This window comes from Sinohyriopsis cumingii, chromosome 7 (genome assembly GCF_028554795.1).
Source record: "Sinohyriopsis cumingii isolate HCF-2022 chromosome 7, ASM2855479v2, whole genome shotgun sequence".
In the NCBI taxonomy this organism is placed as follows: Eukaryota; Metazoa; Mollusca; class Bivalvia; order Unionida; family Unionidae; genus Sinohyriopsis; species Sinohyriopsis cumingii.
The window spans coordinates 109,833,497-109,850,268 of NC_142967.1; the positions used below are offsets into that span (position 1 = coordinate 109,833,497).

The window sequence follows — 16,772 nt, forward strand, 5'->3', positions numbered from 1 at the left end:
GGTTTAAATTCAAAGAATGTACGACGAAAAAATCGCAATTGAAAACATCAACATGATAAATAATAGAACGTTTGCGCGTACCGCTGACCCCGCGTTTGATATGGACGCCCCAGTACGCAGGGATGATTCTGTCCGTGATTATCAATATTATTCTTATTATGCAGCGCAACCTGACCTACGATCGCGAATTGAACTTCAAGTCCAAGATACCAGTAAATATTTTTTGCCGTGTGAAGCGTTTATCGAAATCGAGGGAGAACTCGTGACAAATGCCGCCGATAATGCACCATACGCAGATGACCATCGTGTTCGAGTTGGCTTCGTCAACAACGGTATCATGGCGTTATTTGAGAGCGCCAGATATCTTATTGACGGGCGAGAAATTGAATCAATAGAACGCGAGGTTGATGTTGCAACGACGATAATTGGGTTGGCGAGATACTCGGATGATTATACAAGATCGGCGGGCCCATCTATGATGTTCGCAAAGGACTCCACCGATAACGCTGATCACATTCAGTACATCAACGTGCTGACACCACAAAATACCGCAGCTGACCAGGATGAAGCAGCTAACCCAGACCGCAGAGCAAAACCAGGTGACAATTTCACTGTTATAAAAAGCACCAACAATGATTTCAATCTAGGATTCGCAACACGAGTAGGAATGTTGCAAGGACCACGCCGAAAGTTTTCATGCGCGATTCCACTCCATCACATATTTGGATTCTGCAGAAATGTCAGGAAGGTTATCTATGGGGCTAAGCATACAATCGCGCTGACGCGAAGGGGTGATGATAACAATGCAATATGGCGTGCTGCTGGCGTCGCTGCCGGTAAAGTCATTTTAACTAAAATGGCATTGTGGATGCCGGTGCTGACTCCATCAGTTACCACGGAAGCACGACTGTTAGCATTTATGGAACAGGGAGGGAAATCGTTGTTGAGTTGGCTAGCGGTAACAACTGATGCTAAAGAGGATAACGTCGCCGATACGTTTACATGGCACCTAGCATCAAAACAGGGTGTTTCAGCCCCGCGTCATATATTCATAGCGCTACAGAATAGGGAACGATTGGGTAATCAAGAACGCAGCCATATGATATTTGATCGATTAGGAGTCATGGAGGTTTCGCTGAGAATAAACGGACAACAGGAACCATCCGAGGATATACAGCTTAATTACGGTGACAACCATGTCGCACGTGTGTATCATCGATTGCTGTCATATATGGGTCGTGATCAAAACGTCGACACCGGTTTGCAAATATCACAACTTGATTTTAAAAACCTGTATCCGATTTATTATTTTTCGCTGGAACATCTTGATTTAACGAGACAATCCGTCGTTGATATACACTTCCGAGCTCCTATAGCCCCGGCTGGTGTTAATTATAGAGCGGTTGCTGTCATTCTCAGCGATAAATCAATGCTGTTGGAAGGCGTTGGTGGACGAATGAGAATCGTTGATGCGCCAGTGGAAAACATGTAATTGAAAGCATAAACGCGTTTACAATAAAATGTCGTATAGTGTCGTCAGTGTAGAGTTGACTGATGGTCAAGTCAAGAAATTACGATCAAAGTCGGCTAAACAATGCGGAACCACAATAACGCTGAAGCCGTCACAGATGGCAGGTGGTAATCATAAGATATCGTTGACGGCGCGTCAAATAAAACATTTCAATGATGCGATGAAGAATAAAAAGGGTGTTCAAATAGATTTTTCAGCCGCAGCAATTAAAAACATGGAAAAGACCGGTGGGATATTTCCGCTGTTAGCCGCGATTCCAGCGTTGATTGCCGCGGCCGCACCAGCAGTGGCTAAGGCGGCGGCGTTAGGAGCCGTTGGTACCGCGGCGGGAATGGCATTGAAGAAGGCAACCGGGAAAGGCTACAAAAAAAAACGACCCGTGGCCGGAAAGGGTCTAAGACTACCGGGAACCCCGTATTCATGGTACTCGGGAAAGGGTCTAAGACTACCGGGAACCGTTTATTGACTCGGGAGTCTATGACTCCCATGTCTAATTTTGATTTAATAGACGCCGCAAACGCGCTAGCGATAAAAAACTTCAGAGGTGTTTTTATGAGGGATCAATTACCGGCGGCACCAAGAAATATTGAAACCGGCATAATTAACCTCGATGGGTCCTCCGGAGCGGGAACTCATTGGGTTGCGTACGCGATTGATCCGCGCGCGATCGTCTATTTTGATTCATACGGGTTAGCCCCGCCGAACGAGTTTATGCGGTATATCCGGACGTGTTCAGCCCGGGTTTTTTATTCCACGCTGCCAACACAGCAGTTAAGTGACCCACCGATATGCGGCCGTGAGGTATTGAACGTACTCGCGGCGATTTCATCATCGCGGAAACCACCTCATGTGGTTGTAAACGAATACACTAGTGGGGTCGTAGAGGCCCGGCGGGTTAATTAGAAACGCTGTTTTTTTTTACAATAATAATGATTGATATCTGGGGGCGACCGGTTTCGGCGCTGAAAGGATCCACGGAAACGCCCGCCACCGATGACATAAAAAAACTAATCGAGGATGAAATCGCTGATACGTTGAATTTAACCAGTGTTGACCCAGGCGAAATAGTTGTATTTCAAGACCGCCAGGGTAAATTGAAATCCGGTAATGTGTCGCTGAATGACGTTTTAACACGACAGCGTGACGCCGCCGAGGGCACTATCGCGCTGTATACCGGCGACGGACGACTCAAACCGGGTGAACATATATCGGCGGTAACATTAGTCAAAGACGGTTTTATAAGGTTGGATAGATCGGTGACCGAACTTGACGCGCAGGTGAAAAAATCTGTCACCGAGGTGAAAAAATCTGTCGCCGATATACAACTCACTACCGCTAGTTTTTTCGGGACCCCGGCGGTAACCGAACCGAATCTTGCAACAATAAAAAATACTATTTCGGAGTTTACAACGCTGTCGGGCCAATTTTACACGTTACGAAAAAATGTTAACAGGATCGATGACAACTTTGATAAATTTTTTCGTAAAAAAAATACCAAGCTGGATGAGATTACAACAACTATAAATGATATCACTGCGTATGGACAGGAAATAAAAACAATCAAAACTGATGTTGCAGCGAACAAAGGGAGTGTAGACGTGCATGAACGGGAAATAGAAATAATCGGCGCTAATGTTGCAACGATCATAAATAATGTAGACTCGCATGGACGGAAAATAGAAACAATCAAAACTGATGTTACAACGATCATAAATAATGTAGACGCGCATACACAGGAAATAAGAACAATCAAAACTGATACTGAAGCGAACAAAAAGGGTGTAGACGCGCATACACAGGAAATAGGAACAATCAAAACCGATATTGAAGCGAACAAAAAAAATGTAGACGCGTATTGGCGGGGAATAGGAATAATCAAAACTGATGTTGCAGCGAACAAGAAAGGTATAGACGTGCATACATATGAAATAGGAACAATAAAACTTGATGTCGCAGCGAACAAAAAAAGTATGACCGAGAATACACGGGAAATAAAAACAATCAAAACTGATGTTGCAGCGAACAAAGGGAGTGTAGACGCGCATGAACGGGAAATAAGAACGATCAAAACTGATATTACAGTGAACAAGATTAATATAGACGGGTATGCACAGAACATAAGAACGATCAGAACTGATGTTGAAGCGATTAAAGACGAACTACCGAGAGTAGTAGAGCAATTCGAAAAAATAAAAATCCCTCATAAGAACACCATCAACACAGTATACACAATTCGGCATGGATCATTCAATTGGACTCCTACACAGAATACAGTAAATATCACCGCAACTGTTAAGGGCATTTATCGATTAACACTGGTTTCAATGATGCAGTTTAATATATTATCGTCGAGTTCATCCGGGTTTAACAATACAATATCAACAATTATAGACAGGAACGCAACTGAACAGTTTACAATTTATGCCGTTGATGGAAATTTAGCCGGGGCAAACATCACATGGTATGCGGAATTTGTAGTGGATCTAAGTAATTAAAAACACTAGCTCTTTTAAAATAAAAATGACCACCAGGGTAATTGAATCAGAGGTATCACCGACGTCACATCAATATCGATTCGATACCGCAAAAGAATTCTCCACGAACTTAAAAACGCTTTCCGAACAATACCGTGCAAAAATAAAAAAATACCGTCGTAAAATAACCGCCATCGACGCGGTCGTGTACTCGGTGTCGGGTATAGTAGCTGGCACCGGTGTTATTTTATCCACGGTAACCACGATAGCCCCGATCGCTGTTCCAATCGCTATCTCCGCGATGACAACAATTGCTGGAGTCGCCAACGCAATCACTAAAAAGATATCATCGTGTTTTCAGAAAAAACTCAACGAGTATACAGTAAAACATCAAATAGTATCCGACGCGTACTCGAAATTATCCGGGTTGATCTCATTATCGATTGATAATTTGTTCGTATCCGATGTTGAATTCTCCGCGATGGTCCAGTTATATAGCTCCGCGATGTCAAAAATCGAGGATTTTTAACTGGAAGCCGGAACCACCTGGTTGTTGAAATTAGACACTAAAAACAACGAATAATAATAATGTCGCTGAACCCCGAAGGGTTTCAGTTGCTTCAGCGGATCGCGGAGAACACCACTCCGGTACAAACAAGTATGATATCAGTGACATCAACGAAACCCGAATTCAGTGTGAACTTTCCATCACCGGTTCCAGTGAAGGAAATAGCGCTGGCAAAATTGCGAATATATCACAGTTGGCCTAATATCCGAGCGGACGCATTTAACGGAGAACAACCTAATAACTCGCTGGTTTTTGCATGGACAAATAAACCCGATAGAACCCCAGACTGGAAGGAGGTTACAATACCAACTGGGTCATACCAAATAGAACAAATCAATAAGGAATTTCAACGCAGAATAAAATCGATCACAGGAAAAGAATCAAAAATCGCTATTACGGTTCATGAACCGACGTTATCGTCGACGATTGAAATAAGCACACCGGGGTATATGGTTGATATTTATAACAGTTCAATAAGAACCACACTAGGATGGCCTAAGAATCCACCCGCGGACGCCCCCCCATCAACTATCCTCAGATACGATAACGGAGATGGTGGTAGGCATATTGCTCCATACAACGTAAATATTGCATCGGTGATAGCAATCAATCTGGTGTGTGATGTTATCGAAGGGAGTTACCAGGTGGATACCAAGCAATCAAATCAAGCTCAACAGGGGTATATCCTTTATTCGTTTTCACCAACAGCCCCTCCGGGATTTTTGATCATTGAGAGTCCGATTAATCCGGTCTATATGCGATGCCATAATCGGCTTTTAACGAGAATTAATTTCAGACTTACCGATCAGTCAAATAACCTAATTGATCTGCAAGAGGAGGAGTTAGTGATCACTCTGTTTGTAAGATCATAGCAGCAGAGGGGGCGATGACATCGACGCGGTCGTCGATGTGCTTACCGGACGCTGGCGACGCTGGGGATCGACGCGCAGAAGGTATTAATTAAACCAAATGACGTCCGGACGATCCCCTCGACGACGACGTCGTTTTTTTTTTACCAGGCGCTGACGACACTAGATCGTTGAGTGCAGAAAGTAATAATTAAGCAAAATGACGATTGGACAAAATGTCGGATTCGCCCCCTCTGCTGCTTCAGAAACAAATTTAAATAACAACAACGTAACGAGCCTCTTACGCGAATGTATATGATTTGTTTACAAATCAAAACTGCTGGTATCTGCGTCATTGTTTGTTTACAATAGAAAGTAGTTCCTTTATTCACGTGAATGCTATATGTGTATTGTCGCGCGCGTTCAGCATCGGGGAATACCGAACGATTTCGACAATGTAAAGTTACGGGGAAAAAAATGAGCATGTAATAAGTTCACTTACAAACTTTTGTCACTTAGTTTATTATTCGTATGAATCCAAAGCAGATTATAGATTTCAGCAGTCCAGAAATTACTGCTACCTTCTTGCTCTATCCTTAATTCATCTAAAGTCGTTGTGTTCCGTTTGTGTCTATACATGCTCTGAATATATGGACGGACGTGCCTGTCACGTATAAATGTCGTCAGCCACCAGCGCGCGTGCAATAGACATAGACATACCCGTTCAGATCATATGTGTTTAATGTATAAAATAATTCTAATTTTTTGAAGTAGGAAGCAATGTCATTTTTAAATTCAAATACTTTTAAAATATAATTTTCACGGTATAACCTAATGTTGTATCAACCGGAAAATGATACAAAACGTTATTTATAAATACTATTTACATTTTACTACGAGTATATGCTCTTACAATTGTTAACATAAAAGAGTGTAAAGCAAGAAATTTTGTAAAATTAAACAAATAATTTATTTCCCAAGAATATAAAGTAAAAATGAAATAAAAGAATGTGCGGTATTGCGAATTATATTTCGAAATAATCCTAGAATTACAGACACAAGTTCTAATAATACTCAGTACAATGCTGAAAGTGTTGAAACGCCTGTGGCGGCCTGTATCGTGTTGTTGTAACAACAGTCTTTTGTTGAAACAGTACTATAATTCTAAATCCTAGTGAATGTCTCTGTCCAAGAGTATTATTTCTTTTAGCTCTCGGTATGACCAGAGATAAGAGCACTAAATTAAATAATATGAAGGAAAAATTTCTAGCACAAATGAACTTATCGGCACTAAAACGATAATACATTAATTCTGCTAGATCTTAAAACAGAAATAAATGATTATTTTACTAACAAAATTATATAGTCCTCTACACGACCTCGGGTAACTATTAGTATTTTCTATAATGGATGAAACATTCTAGAAACTTCTTAATGTTTACAAAATAAAGTGTTAGTTAATTAGGACGTCCCTTAATAAAATTATAATACATACACAGGAATATGTCATGTACACCAGGGAAATCCCAATAACCTAAACCCAGACCAAAATAATCATGTTTACTTCTATTAATAATGATAATAATATTAAACAATTACACATAGATGATAGTCTATATATTTATTAGTTGTTTGGAAAATAAACTTGATTTTGGACATTGCTAAGTCCATCAAACAATGTTACACAACAATAGGATATAATGAAGAAAAAAGCAAGAAAAATGACTAACTAGCAAGCAATTTAAATTAAATACAAATAATAATTTTAGCCCTATTATTCTTAACTTTTGACAAATTATATCTACATTCCAATTATGATTTATTCTTTGATAAGATTTTAATGCATGTATGCTTTAGGGGACGATGGGTAAAAGGACAATAAGGTTTGATACAATTAAAGAGTATTACAAAAATTCAATTTAAAATTATACAGTGTAAATATTAAGTGAGAAATAAGGCCTTCTATAACCAAAGTTAAACTTGTGCTATCACATGTCTACAAAAGTTTCAAAAACGTGTATTCATACCTGGCATCACATGTGTATATATTATGTTTGACAAATGAGATTTAGGTTCGTAAATTTATTTATACAGTAGTTACATTTAAATTTGCTTTGTACATAGCAAATTTTTAATAGAGTAGATCCATAAAATAAATCTCTGATGAAGTAAAATGGCCACTTGGTTGAACAATCAAAAAAAAAAAAAAAAAAAGAAACAAATAAAGGAAAGAATCTGTCTTATATTACAAAGCATGCTTCAAAACGCTAATTGATTGAATTGATTGGGATTGCTAACAAAGATAAGTTCTGAAGAACCAAAACAATGCAAATGCAGTTTTTTTACAATCAAATGTAAAAAGTTTATTTTTCATTTTTTTAGTTTAGTTATTTGCAACAGTTAAATTTAGTTTAAGAAAAACCAAATACACCAAAAAAGATAAAATAATAAAATCCAAAGATACCAGCCTAAATAATAGTTTTCCATACAATTTACTTAATACAGTGTTTGTTTCGACGTTGAGATATTACTAAGAAAGCATATAATTTATATCAGTAAACTACCATATTAAAAAAAATATAATTCTGATTTAACACAATAACGTTATTACAGGTTAACAAATATGTGAATTATGATCAATTACAAACTTGTTGCTTGATTTCAGTAAAATACAAGTTAGGCATAGGTAGTAGCTATCTTGGAAGAGCTCCTTTTAACCCCTTAAACAGACACAGGAACACAGCTAAGCAGATATCTCAGTTTCATATTTTAAGTGTTACGAGTTTGTACTCTTAAAATAAATAACAGAAAAGGGTGAAGACAACAAGCTTTGTAAAATTTAACAAATAATTTATTTCCCTGGAATACAAAGTGAAAAATGAGAAAATTAGAACTTACGGTATTGCAAATTAAATCCAAAATTAATCCAAGAATTAAAGACACAAGTCCTAGTAATAAAAAGTCCTGAAAAAAACTCAGTTCAAGTCCCGAAAAGACCCAAAATTGAAGGCGATGACGTGTATGTTATGGTCAACGAAGTAGTGATGTGTCAACAGTCTCTTGCTGAATCGCAGAAAAATTATCCCAGATTTGAATTCATTATAAATTCCAGTGAATGTCTTTATCCAAGAATTTTGTCAGAGCACTTTTGTATTTCCAGAAAACATAATCACTTGAATTCAATCATTTGAAGGAAATCAAATTCAGCCCAAACTGGTCACAAACTAATACAACTGAACGTGCTAGAAGTTAAAACATGACCTGAAAAATTATCACAGTCACAATATAATTCTTTGCTTGACATCTGGTGATAATTAGCTTTTTCTAAAAACAACCATCATCTAATGTAAAATAACCTTTTAGAATGTTCTAACGAGCCTTGTTTATTTTACAACACAATAGCCTATAGATTTCACTTAGCGGTGTCCGTGTACATGGGAAATGAATATGACGAAAACTACAATACGAAACACCCATTGTAGAAGATAAATCCTGTAGTCATGTTAATAGGCAGTTTAAATTTATAATATACAACATAGCATATGTGCCCTTGCCGAAATGACGACGAAATCCGCACAGTCAGAAACGATTGACGATTTGTGGTAATCTAAGGAGCATTGGAGTTAAACTACGTATATATCTAGTTTAATGTCAGTATACATTACACTACTAATGGACACATAATAGGGTAATATGCAAGATGATCGGCTTTTAAACGGATCATAAGAGCGTAAATAATTTTCGAGGACAACATGCTCATTCCATAATTAAAATCCAAACAAAAAACAACTAGAAGCAAAATAATAATGACGTCATTTTAATGCCACATTTGTCTTCCAAGAATTAGAGGGTTTGCAAAATTTATATTTTCTCATTGACCTGGAATAAAAATTAACATCGTTTTATGTTTATAATTCACAGATGCCCCTGACATCAAAGTTATTGTATCCGGTAATACAACGCAGAACCAGACGGCTGAAATCGTTTGTGAAGCTCGTGGCGTCCCTGCCAATAACACTTTCTACCCTTGGGTACACGTGTGGATAAATTATGTGATCAGGGATGAGCTACAGGGTAGAAGTAATTTGACTCACACTACATTAAAGATTGACAAGCTGTCTTTGGAAAATATGGGAACATATATCTGCTCCGCCACAAATGGTATCGCAGGGAATAACGGGAAACTCGAGCAAAGAGGGTCAGAATTTCTTAATGTCACAGGTAAAGTTTACATTTTATACGAGAAAAATAAATTGCATTTATCTGTGTTTACTGTTAACAAACCAATCTATGTTTACGCTTGGAACCCTATGATGATCCACTTGGAAACTTAGAAGTAATACGATCTATGTCATAATTATACAGATGATTTTTTAAGCCGTATACATAATATGGGTTGTATCATTAAACCTAATTGTCACACGTCGTTAAACAAATTCGGCCGTGTTAAATCATCGCTTTCAGTAGCAAATTTTATTTGTTTTTCTTTGTCTTGCAATTCAAGAATTTGTGTTAGATACTTTGATAAAATGATTTTGATTTGGGGTCCATAGGACCATGTATGATTTAATCTGGTTATAAGCAGATAACAAATAAACATTCTTCGTCATTTTGTAAAAAATGTTCAGCTTGCCTCTACAGCAGTTAGAACAGTATATATCACGGTCATACCAACATATAATAATCTTTTAGTAGACATGTATTAACGGCTGTCATCACGTCAGCTTAATGGAAATTTAATTGCTTGAAGCTCCATTAAACTCTGGTCTGTAATGCAAATATCTTAGAGGAATCTAATCACTCTTCATCACAAACACACTCTACAATTTCTTGGTAGAAATGTCACATACTCTTTTACTAGGCATACAAACAGGACGGAAAAATTATTGAGTTGTGCGCGTGGGTCATTGTAACTCGTTTAACTTCAACTTAACTATTTCTAATTGTACAATTTTAACATGCATAAACATTTTTACTGCAAAGCATCCTTTCCTATAGTATTCTTGTATTCGCAGTTGATTTAACTTCCACCTTATATTGCTAATGTTTATTTTATGACTCGCAAAACATTAATTCAAGAATAGAAAAAATGAGATATAATGAGCAATTTAGCTCTATCAATACAAAGCACCACTGACTGTCACTTAATAAAATAACATTAAATAAGTATTGGCAGTTCCACATCTAATCATTGCAGTAACAGTAAACAATGATTACCAATCAGCTGATCCATATCAGAGTATTATGAATGATGATACAATATGTCCCCATCCCAGCACTAGGCCCCCCTCTCTCTCTCTCTCTCTCTCTCTCTCTCCCTCTCTCTCTCTCATTGTCTGTCACTTTAACCTTCATAGATCCACATACAGGTAAATAAAAAAAAAACTAGTACAATGCATATTTTTACAAAATTTTTATTCCAGGTTTCCCCACTATTGTGCATGGAAAATCTATATTTGCTGGAGAAATAGGTCATTCTATTAATATATCCATACCGTTCTACAGTGATCCCACTACAGAAAACTTTTACATCCAAAGACATGGTAAAACACTTGAAAACACAGATGGTATCAGCATAAATATCTATCCTGGAGCTATTGACTACCAGATGTATGGAAAAACAATTATGTTGGAGGCTCAGATGGCACACATCATCCTTCACAATATTTCACAGAGTGATTTTGACAACTATACACTTGTGTTGAAGAATCCTATTGGCCAGACAGAGTTTCTATTTCGACTAGATTCGTATGGTAAGATGTGTACTATATTTCTTCCTAATACACTGTATTTTTGTACCATAAAATTTTTATTCATGATGGTTCAATGACATAAGTTATAGTTCAGCCATCGCGAATTCTACATTACCTCCAGTGTGTATATGTTTGTGTGTGTGATTTAGATTTTTGACGTAGTTTTAACAATTTTCCAGTCATATCGCTACGATGTCTGCAGTGTTGCAATTTAAAGTGATGCCTAGAACTGAGGCATCATGCCGCAGACATGTAGCATGATGTCCCACCCAGTCACATTTTCCTGACACCAGGCCGACCTGTCCTAACACTAACCTCTTAATGTTGAGCGCCTAGCTAGGTAGCTGCTAGTACCATTTTTAGAAGTCTTTGGTATGACTCAGCCGGGGTTTGAACCCACGACCTCCCTCAGTAGTGAATGGGGGCACTTTAGCCTCAATGGGAATTAGCATTAAAAAACCCCTGGGTCACTTTAGCCTCAATGGGAAATTTAACGTTACGAAAACACCTGGGTCACTTTAGCCTCAAGGGAATTTAACATGGGAAAATTTTTTGGGTCTCTTGAGCCTCAAGGGGAATTTAACATGGGAAAAAGTTTTGGGTCTGTTGAGCCTCAAGGGGAATTGAACATGGAAAATAATCTTGGGTCTGTTGAGCCTCAAGGGGAATTGAACATAGGGAATAAATCGCAGGACTATCTAGGAACAAGGGGAATTGAACAGGGGATTTTTTTAAAAATAAAAAAATGGGGTAGGTAATTGAAAGTCTATCTCTTTTCGAGAGATGCGGGTGGCCCTGAAAAGGGCCTTTGGGTTTATATAAGCCCTTAACATAAAGGGCATCTGTGACTTTTTCTTGTCCTTAGGCTTCGTCTCACTGTAGGACCGTAAATCAGGACTCATTTGAGGCATCCTTGCCTCTCCAAGTAAATCCTACGTATCCATAGGTTGCTGGCGGTCCTATGGACAACTGTCCATTCGGATCGGACATACATCGGTATGTCCGTCCTGAACATCATTGTTGACATGAGGGTGGAAGATTCAACGTCAGTCCACATGCTGAGGCGACGAGAACAGGTAAATCAATGCAGTGAACTGCGCTTATTTATAGGCAGAGGAAGGATTGAAACGGATTGAGTTCATTCACCAATCCAAACACGCAAAATTCAGTCAGCTCGCATCCAATCCGAAGAGAGCAGTCTGTGACGTCACGTGGTCTATATAGATTCGCTAGCGCCTGTGTGCAGTCAGTCTATGCGACAGTTATTCAACATGACGGAAACTCAGAAAACGATCAATTGGGGTGCACCAGCAGTGGAGACCACCCAAGGGAACCCGGACTTACTTTCTGAAGATGTAAATTGGGATTTTGTGGATTTTCTTACCTCGCAAGAATTTGTTCCGGAAACTTCGTCACCTTCTTCATTACCGCACGTGGAAAATTTTAGAGACAGAAGGAAGAATTGGAGAAATGATACAACGACAAAAGGAAGTAGAATAAGCTTTTCTTTTACAGCAACAACAGCAAGAAGAGGTAAGAAAAAAACAAGAAGAAGAAGCAACAATGAAACAAGAGGGTGAAAATCAAACGGTCACGGTACTGTTGGACATTTTAGCGGAGTTAAGAAGTCTGAAACAAATGTATCAGACTTCTTTATCACGACTGAAGAGAATACGACCTTCCCGAGCTAAACACGCCAACCCTGTGACTAAGCCTACCGTACCACCCTTAGTGATTTCAACCAAATCATCGTCATCAGAAGTAGGCCTCGGCTGTGGGAAAGGCTTAAGGCAGTTAAAGTTTATTGCTTAAACTCACCCCTACACCAAAAACCAAAGGCCCTTTTCAGAGCCACCCACTTCTCTCGAAAAAACACTTTCAATTGCCAATAACTAAAAAAAAAAAAAACATTTTACCCTATAGTACGTGTATTTGAGTGCGTGAGTGTAGCTTCTTATTTAAAATCAAAACTCAAAGACACTAACATTTTTATACCTATTTTATTCTTTTATGAATAGTTACAATCCAATTCACAATTCACAACAGAGCACTTTAAAAAGTACATTCACTTCTTCTGTCTCACTGTTTAGTCTCTCTGTTTTTTAAATTTCTTCACCGTCACAGTCTTTTCCACCTCTTCCTCCTCACCTTGTTCCCTTCTTCTTTTCTTCTCCTGTTTCTTTTTCTTCACCTGTCTGCTATCTTCCTCCTCTTCTTCTTCCTCTGAAGAATCCCTCTCTTCTTCTGACTCCTCTTGTTTCTTTTTTGGGCAATCTGGAGACCAATGTCCTTTTTCTTTACAATACTAACAGATATCTTGACTTTTGTCTCTTTTAACCCCTGTTTTTCTTTTTTGACGGCCTGGACACTCTGAAGACCAATGCCCTTTCTAATGACAGATATAGCAAGTATCTTCACTTTTATCTCGAAAAGAAGGAGAGTAGTCCGAAGGCTGGTCTGAAGAAAATTTTCTGATGACCCCTCGCAAAGCTCTGATGAAACGTTCGATTTGGCTAGTCTCTTCCATCGTTGTGCTCGGTTAGAGAGTGAAATGAATAGTGAAAGGATAAGACACACACCCTTTTATATACGCTGGTCTGCCATGACTATAAGTTAGTCCATGTTGTTTAAATTTTAGTCATTTGACGTTTTGCACTCAAGATGAAACGATCCAATTCATTTGAGAAGAAAGAAGAAAGTAAGAGGCAGAAACGTGATCTATCGCCTCGTACCAGAGCTGAAGTCTTGGCACGAATTCATGCCAGTGATTTTGAAGAGGACATGAGTGAACCAGAATCCGAACCCTCTAAGCAAAGTTCACCACCCTTAGTTAACCCTGAAAAGTACTATTCCATTCGAGAGACAGAAAAGCGCTCCTCTAGAAAATTTAGAACCGCGGCTTACAAATACACGGTGAAGTTTAAAGATTTCAAGGCTGATGTACCGTTAGAGAAAGCAGAAGGGTTCATCACCGGGGTGTGGGATTCTTTACTCACCACACTCAAGCGACAACGTCAACCCAAAGAAGACGATCGCTTGAGACTTTCCATACAACACGACGGTTTGAAATCCCCTGTTTGGATCGAGTTTAGCAGCCCTGCAGAATCGACCGCTTCCAAAGTCATGGACAAGATTCAACACGTGCAACAATCCAATCACCAGTTTGACATCACCGATGGAAAAGACACATTGTAAATGACCCACGTCTCTCCTCCTCAAGGGACTGGCCGCAGAAAGATCTTGTTGATGAACGACCTTCGCAGCACCAAAAAGAGTCTCGTCCGAATTAACAACCCTCAAGACCACATGTGTTTAGCCAGGACTATCGTGGTGGGACGAACCTATGCTAGCAAGAATGACACGGCAGAATGGAAAAGAGCCTGGAAAACTAGTCGACAATCGGACCGAGCCAAACAACGAAGTAAAGCAGAACTCCTGTTGCAACAAGCCGGCCTATCCAAAGACACACCCTGTGGCATTCCTGAAATGCAAACATTGCAAGATGTCCTAGCTCCACGCTACACCTTGAAAGTGCACCGTCAAGAAATGCGTGGGACTCTGTTGTTTCGAGGGAAAGACTTTAAGGATGGAAAATACATTCATGTCTATTATCACGATGACCATTTCGATACCATTACCAGTATCACCGGATTCGTGGGATATGCTTATTACTGTGAGAAATGTGACCATAGCTATAACAATCGAGAACAACACAAACATTGTGGATCAAAATGCTCAGGATGTTTATCCTCTCCACCCTGTCTGAACGAAGGGCAAGAACCAGTGCATTGTTCTGCTTGTCTGCGCACGTTTGTCAGCCCTGCCTGTTACCAACAACATCTGAAGACGCAAGGTTCACAGCAGAAATGTACTTGTCAACTCCTGAGATTGTGCGCTACGTGTGGACAAGGCATACGTACCAGCAGTGCCAAGGCACACGTATGTTCAGGAAAGAAAAAATGTCACATTTGTCACCACATCGTGGACTTGGAACACCAATGCTACGTGCAAAAATACCAACCCCAACCAGAGAAAGAGGATGGTCATAAGAAGAAAGGCAATTTCATCTTTTTCGATTTCGAATGCATGCAAGAGACTGGCACTCACAGTACTAATTTCTGCGTGGCTCATCGAGCGTGCGAGAAGTGCATTCAAGAACCTATCTCCAGTCATTGCCCTCACTGCAGCAAGATTCCTGGAAGACGTGAAAAAATCTTTCGGGGACCGTACACGCTAGCCGATTTTGCACAATGGATCTTAGACCCCATAGAAAGACATGGAGCCAAGAGGACATCGAACGTTACGGAGATTGTCATCGTCATGCCACGGTGATGGCTCACAATTTCTCCGGATACGATGGACAGTTTCTTTTGAGATACTATACGGAACAAGGCACCGAGCGTCCTAAAGTCACTTTGAACGGAGCCAAAATCATTTTCATGCAAGTGGGACATGTACAGTTTAAAGATTCGATGAGTTACTTGGCCATGCCTTTGAGCCGAATGCCTAAAACATTTGGAATGACAGAAAGGGCTAAAGGGTACTTTCCACACTTTTTCAATACGGAAGCCAATCAACACGCCGTTCTACCCCATTTACCTGACAACATGCGTACCGAACAACGAGAAGCTTTCTACGCTTGGTACCAGGATCACGCCTCTGACCCTTTCGACTTTCAGGAAGAAATGTTAAAGTATTGTCGTTCTGACGTTGACATTTTATGACGTTGCTGTGGAAAATTTCGAGAACTGTTCATGGAAAACAGAGGGGTCGATCCTTTGAAAGAAGCTTGCACCATTGCCAAAGCGTGTTCCTTAGTGTATCGACAACGATTCATGCCTGAAAACACCATGGCTGTCATCAGTCCTCAAACGACCCACTATGTCAAACGTCAATACTCGATCAAAGCCCTACGCTGGTTACATTACTTGTGCGACAAGGAAGACAAATGGATTCAGCATGCCCGCAACGGAGGGGGCGAAAAGAAATTAGGAACGCATTCGGTCGATGGCTGGGACTTAGAAAATCCCAAGATCGTGTACGAGTTTAACGGTTGCTTATTTCATGGATGCCCCGTCTGTTACCCTGACCGTGGCACTAAAAATCAGTTTTTACAACGAACCATGGAAGACTTGTACCAGGCCACTTGTCAGCGACGCCTAAAGTTAGAGCAGGAAGGATACCAAGTGGTGGAAATGTGGGAACACGAATACGATCACCGTTTGAAAACTGATCCCGAATTTAAACGCCTCGTGCAAAGTTACCAGTTCATGGACCCCCTGAACCCAAGGGAAAGTTTGTACGGAGGAAGGACCAATGCCACCTGTTTGCTGTACCAAGCCGACGAAGAGAAAGGAGAACAAATCAAATACTTGGACGTGTGTTCGCTGTATCCCTACGTATGCAAATATTGTCGCTTTCCTGCAGGGCACCCACAATTGTTCACGGAACACATCGACCTGAAAAACATTCGACAATACGAAGGCTTGATCAAATGCAAAAGTTTTGCCTCCCAAGGACTTGTACCATCTCGTCTTACCTCACCATTGCCAAGGCAAACTGATGTTTCCTTTGTGCCGTACTTGTGCCGAAACGTGC

General features: G+C 39.8%; 1 protein-coding gene across 2 annotated transcripts in view; it reads left to right on the plus strand.

The window, feature by feature from the left end:
• LOC149795925 (synaptogenesis protein syg-2-like) overlaps positions 1-16,772 on the plus strand; it is a 155,928-nt gene that overhangs the window by 90,015 nt on the left and 49,141 nt on the right. For both annotated transcript variants that reach the window (XM_089965845.1, XM_089965846.1), the window contains exons 10-11: positions 9,343-9,642; positions 10,845-11,174. In XM_089965845.1, coding sequence (XP_089821971.1) covers positions 9,343-9,642; positions 10,845-11,174 — 630 coding nt within the window. The remainder of the gene's footprint in view (positions 1-9,342; positions 9,643-10,844; positions 11,175-16,772) is intronic.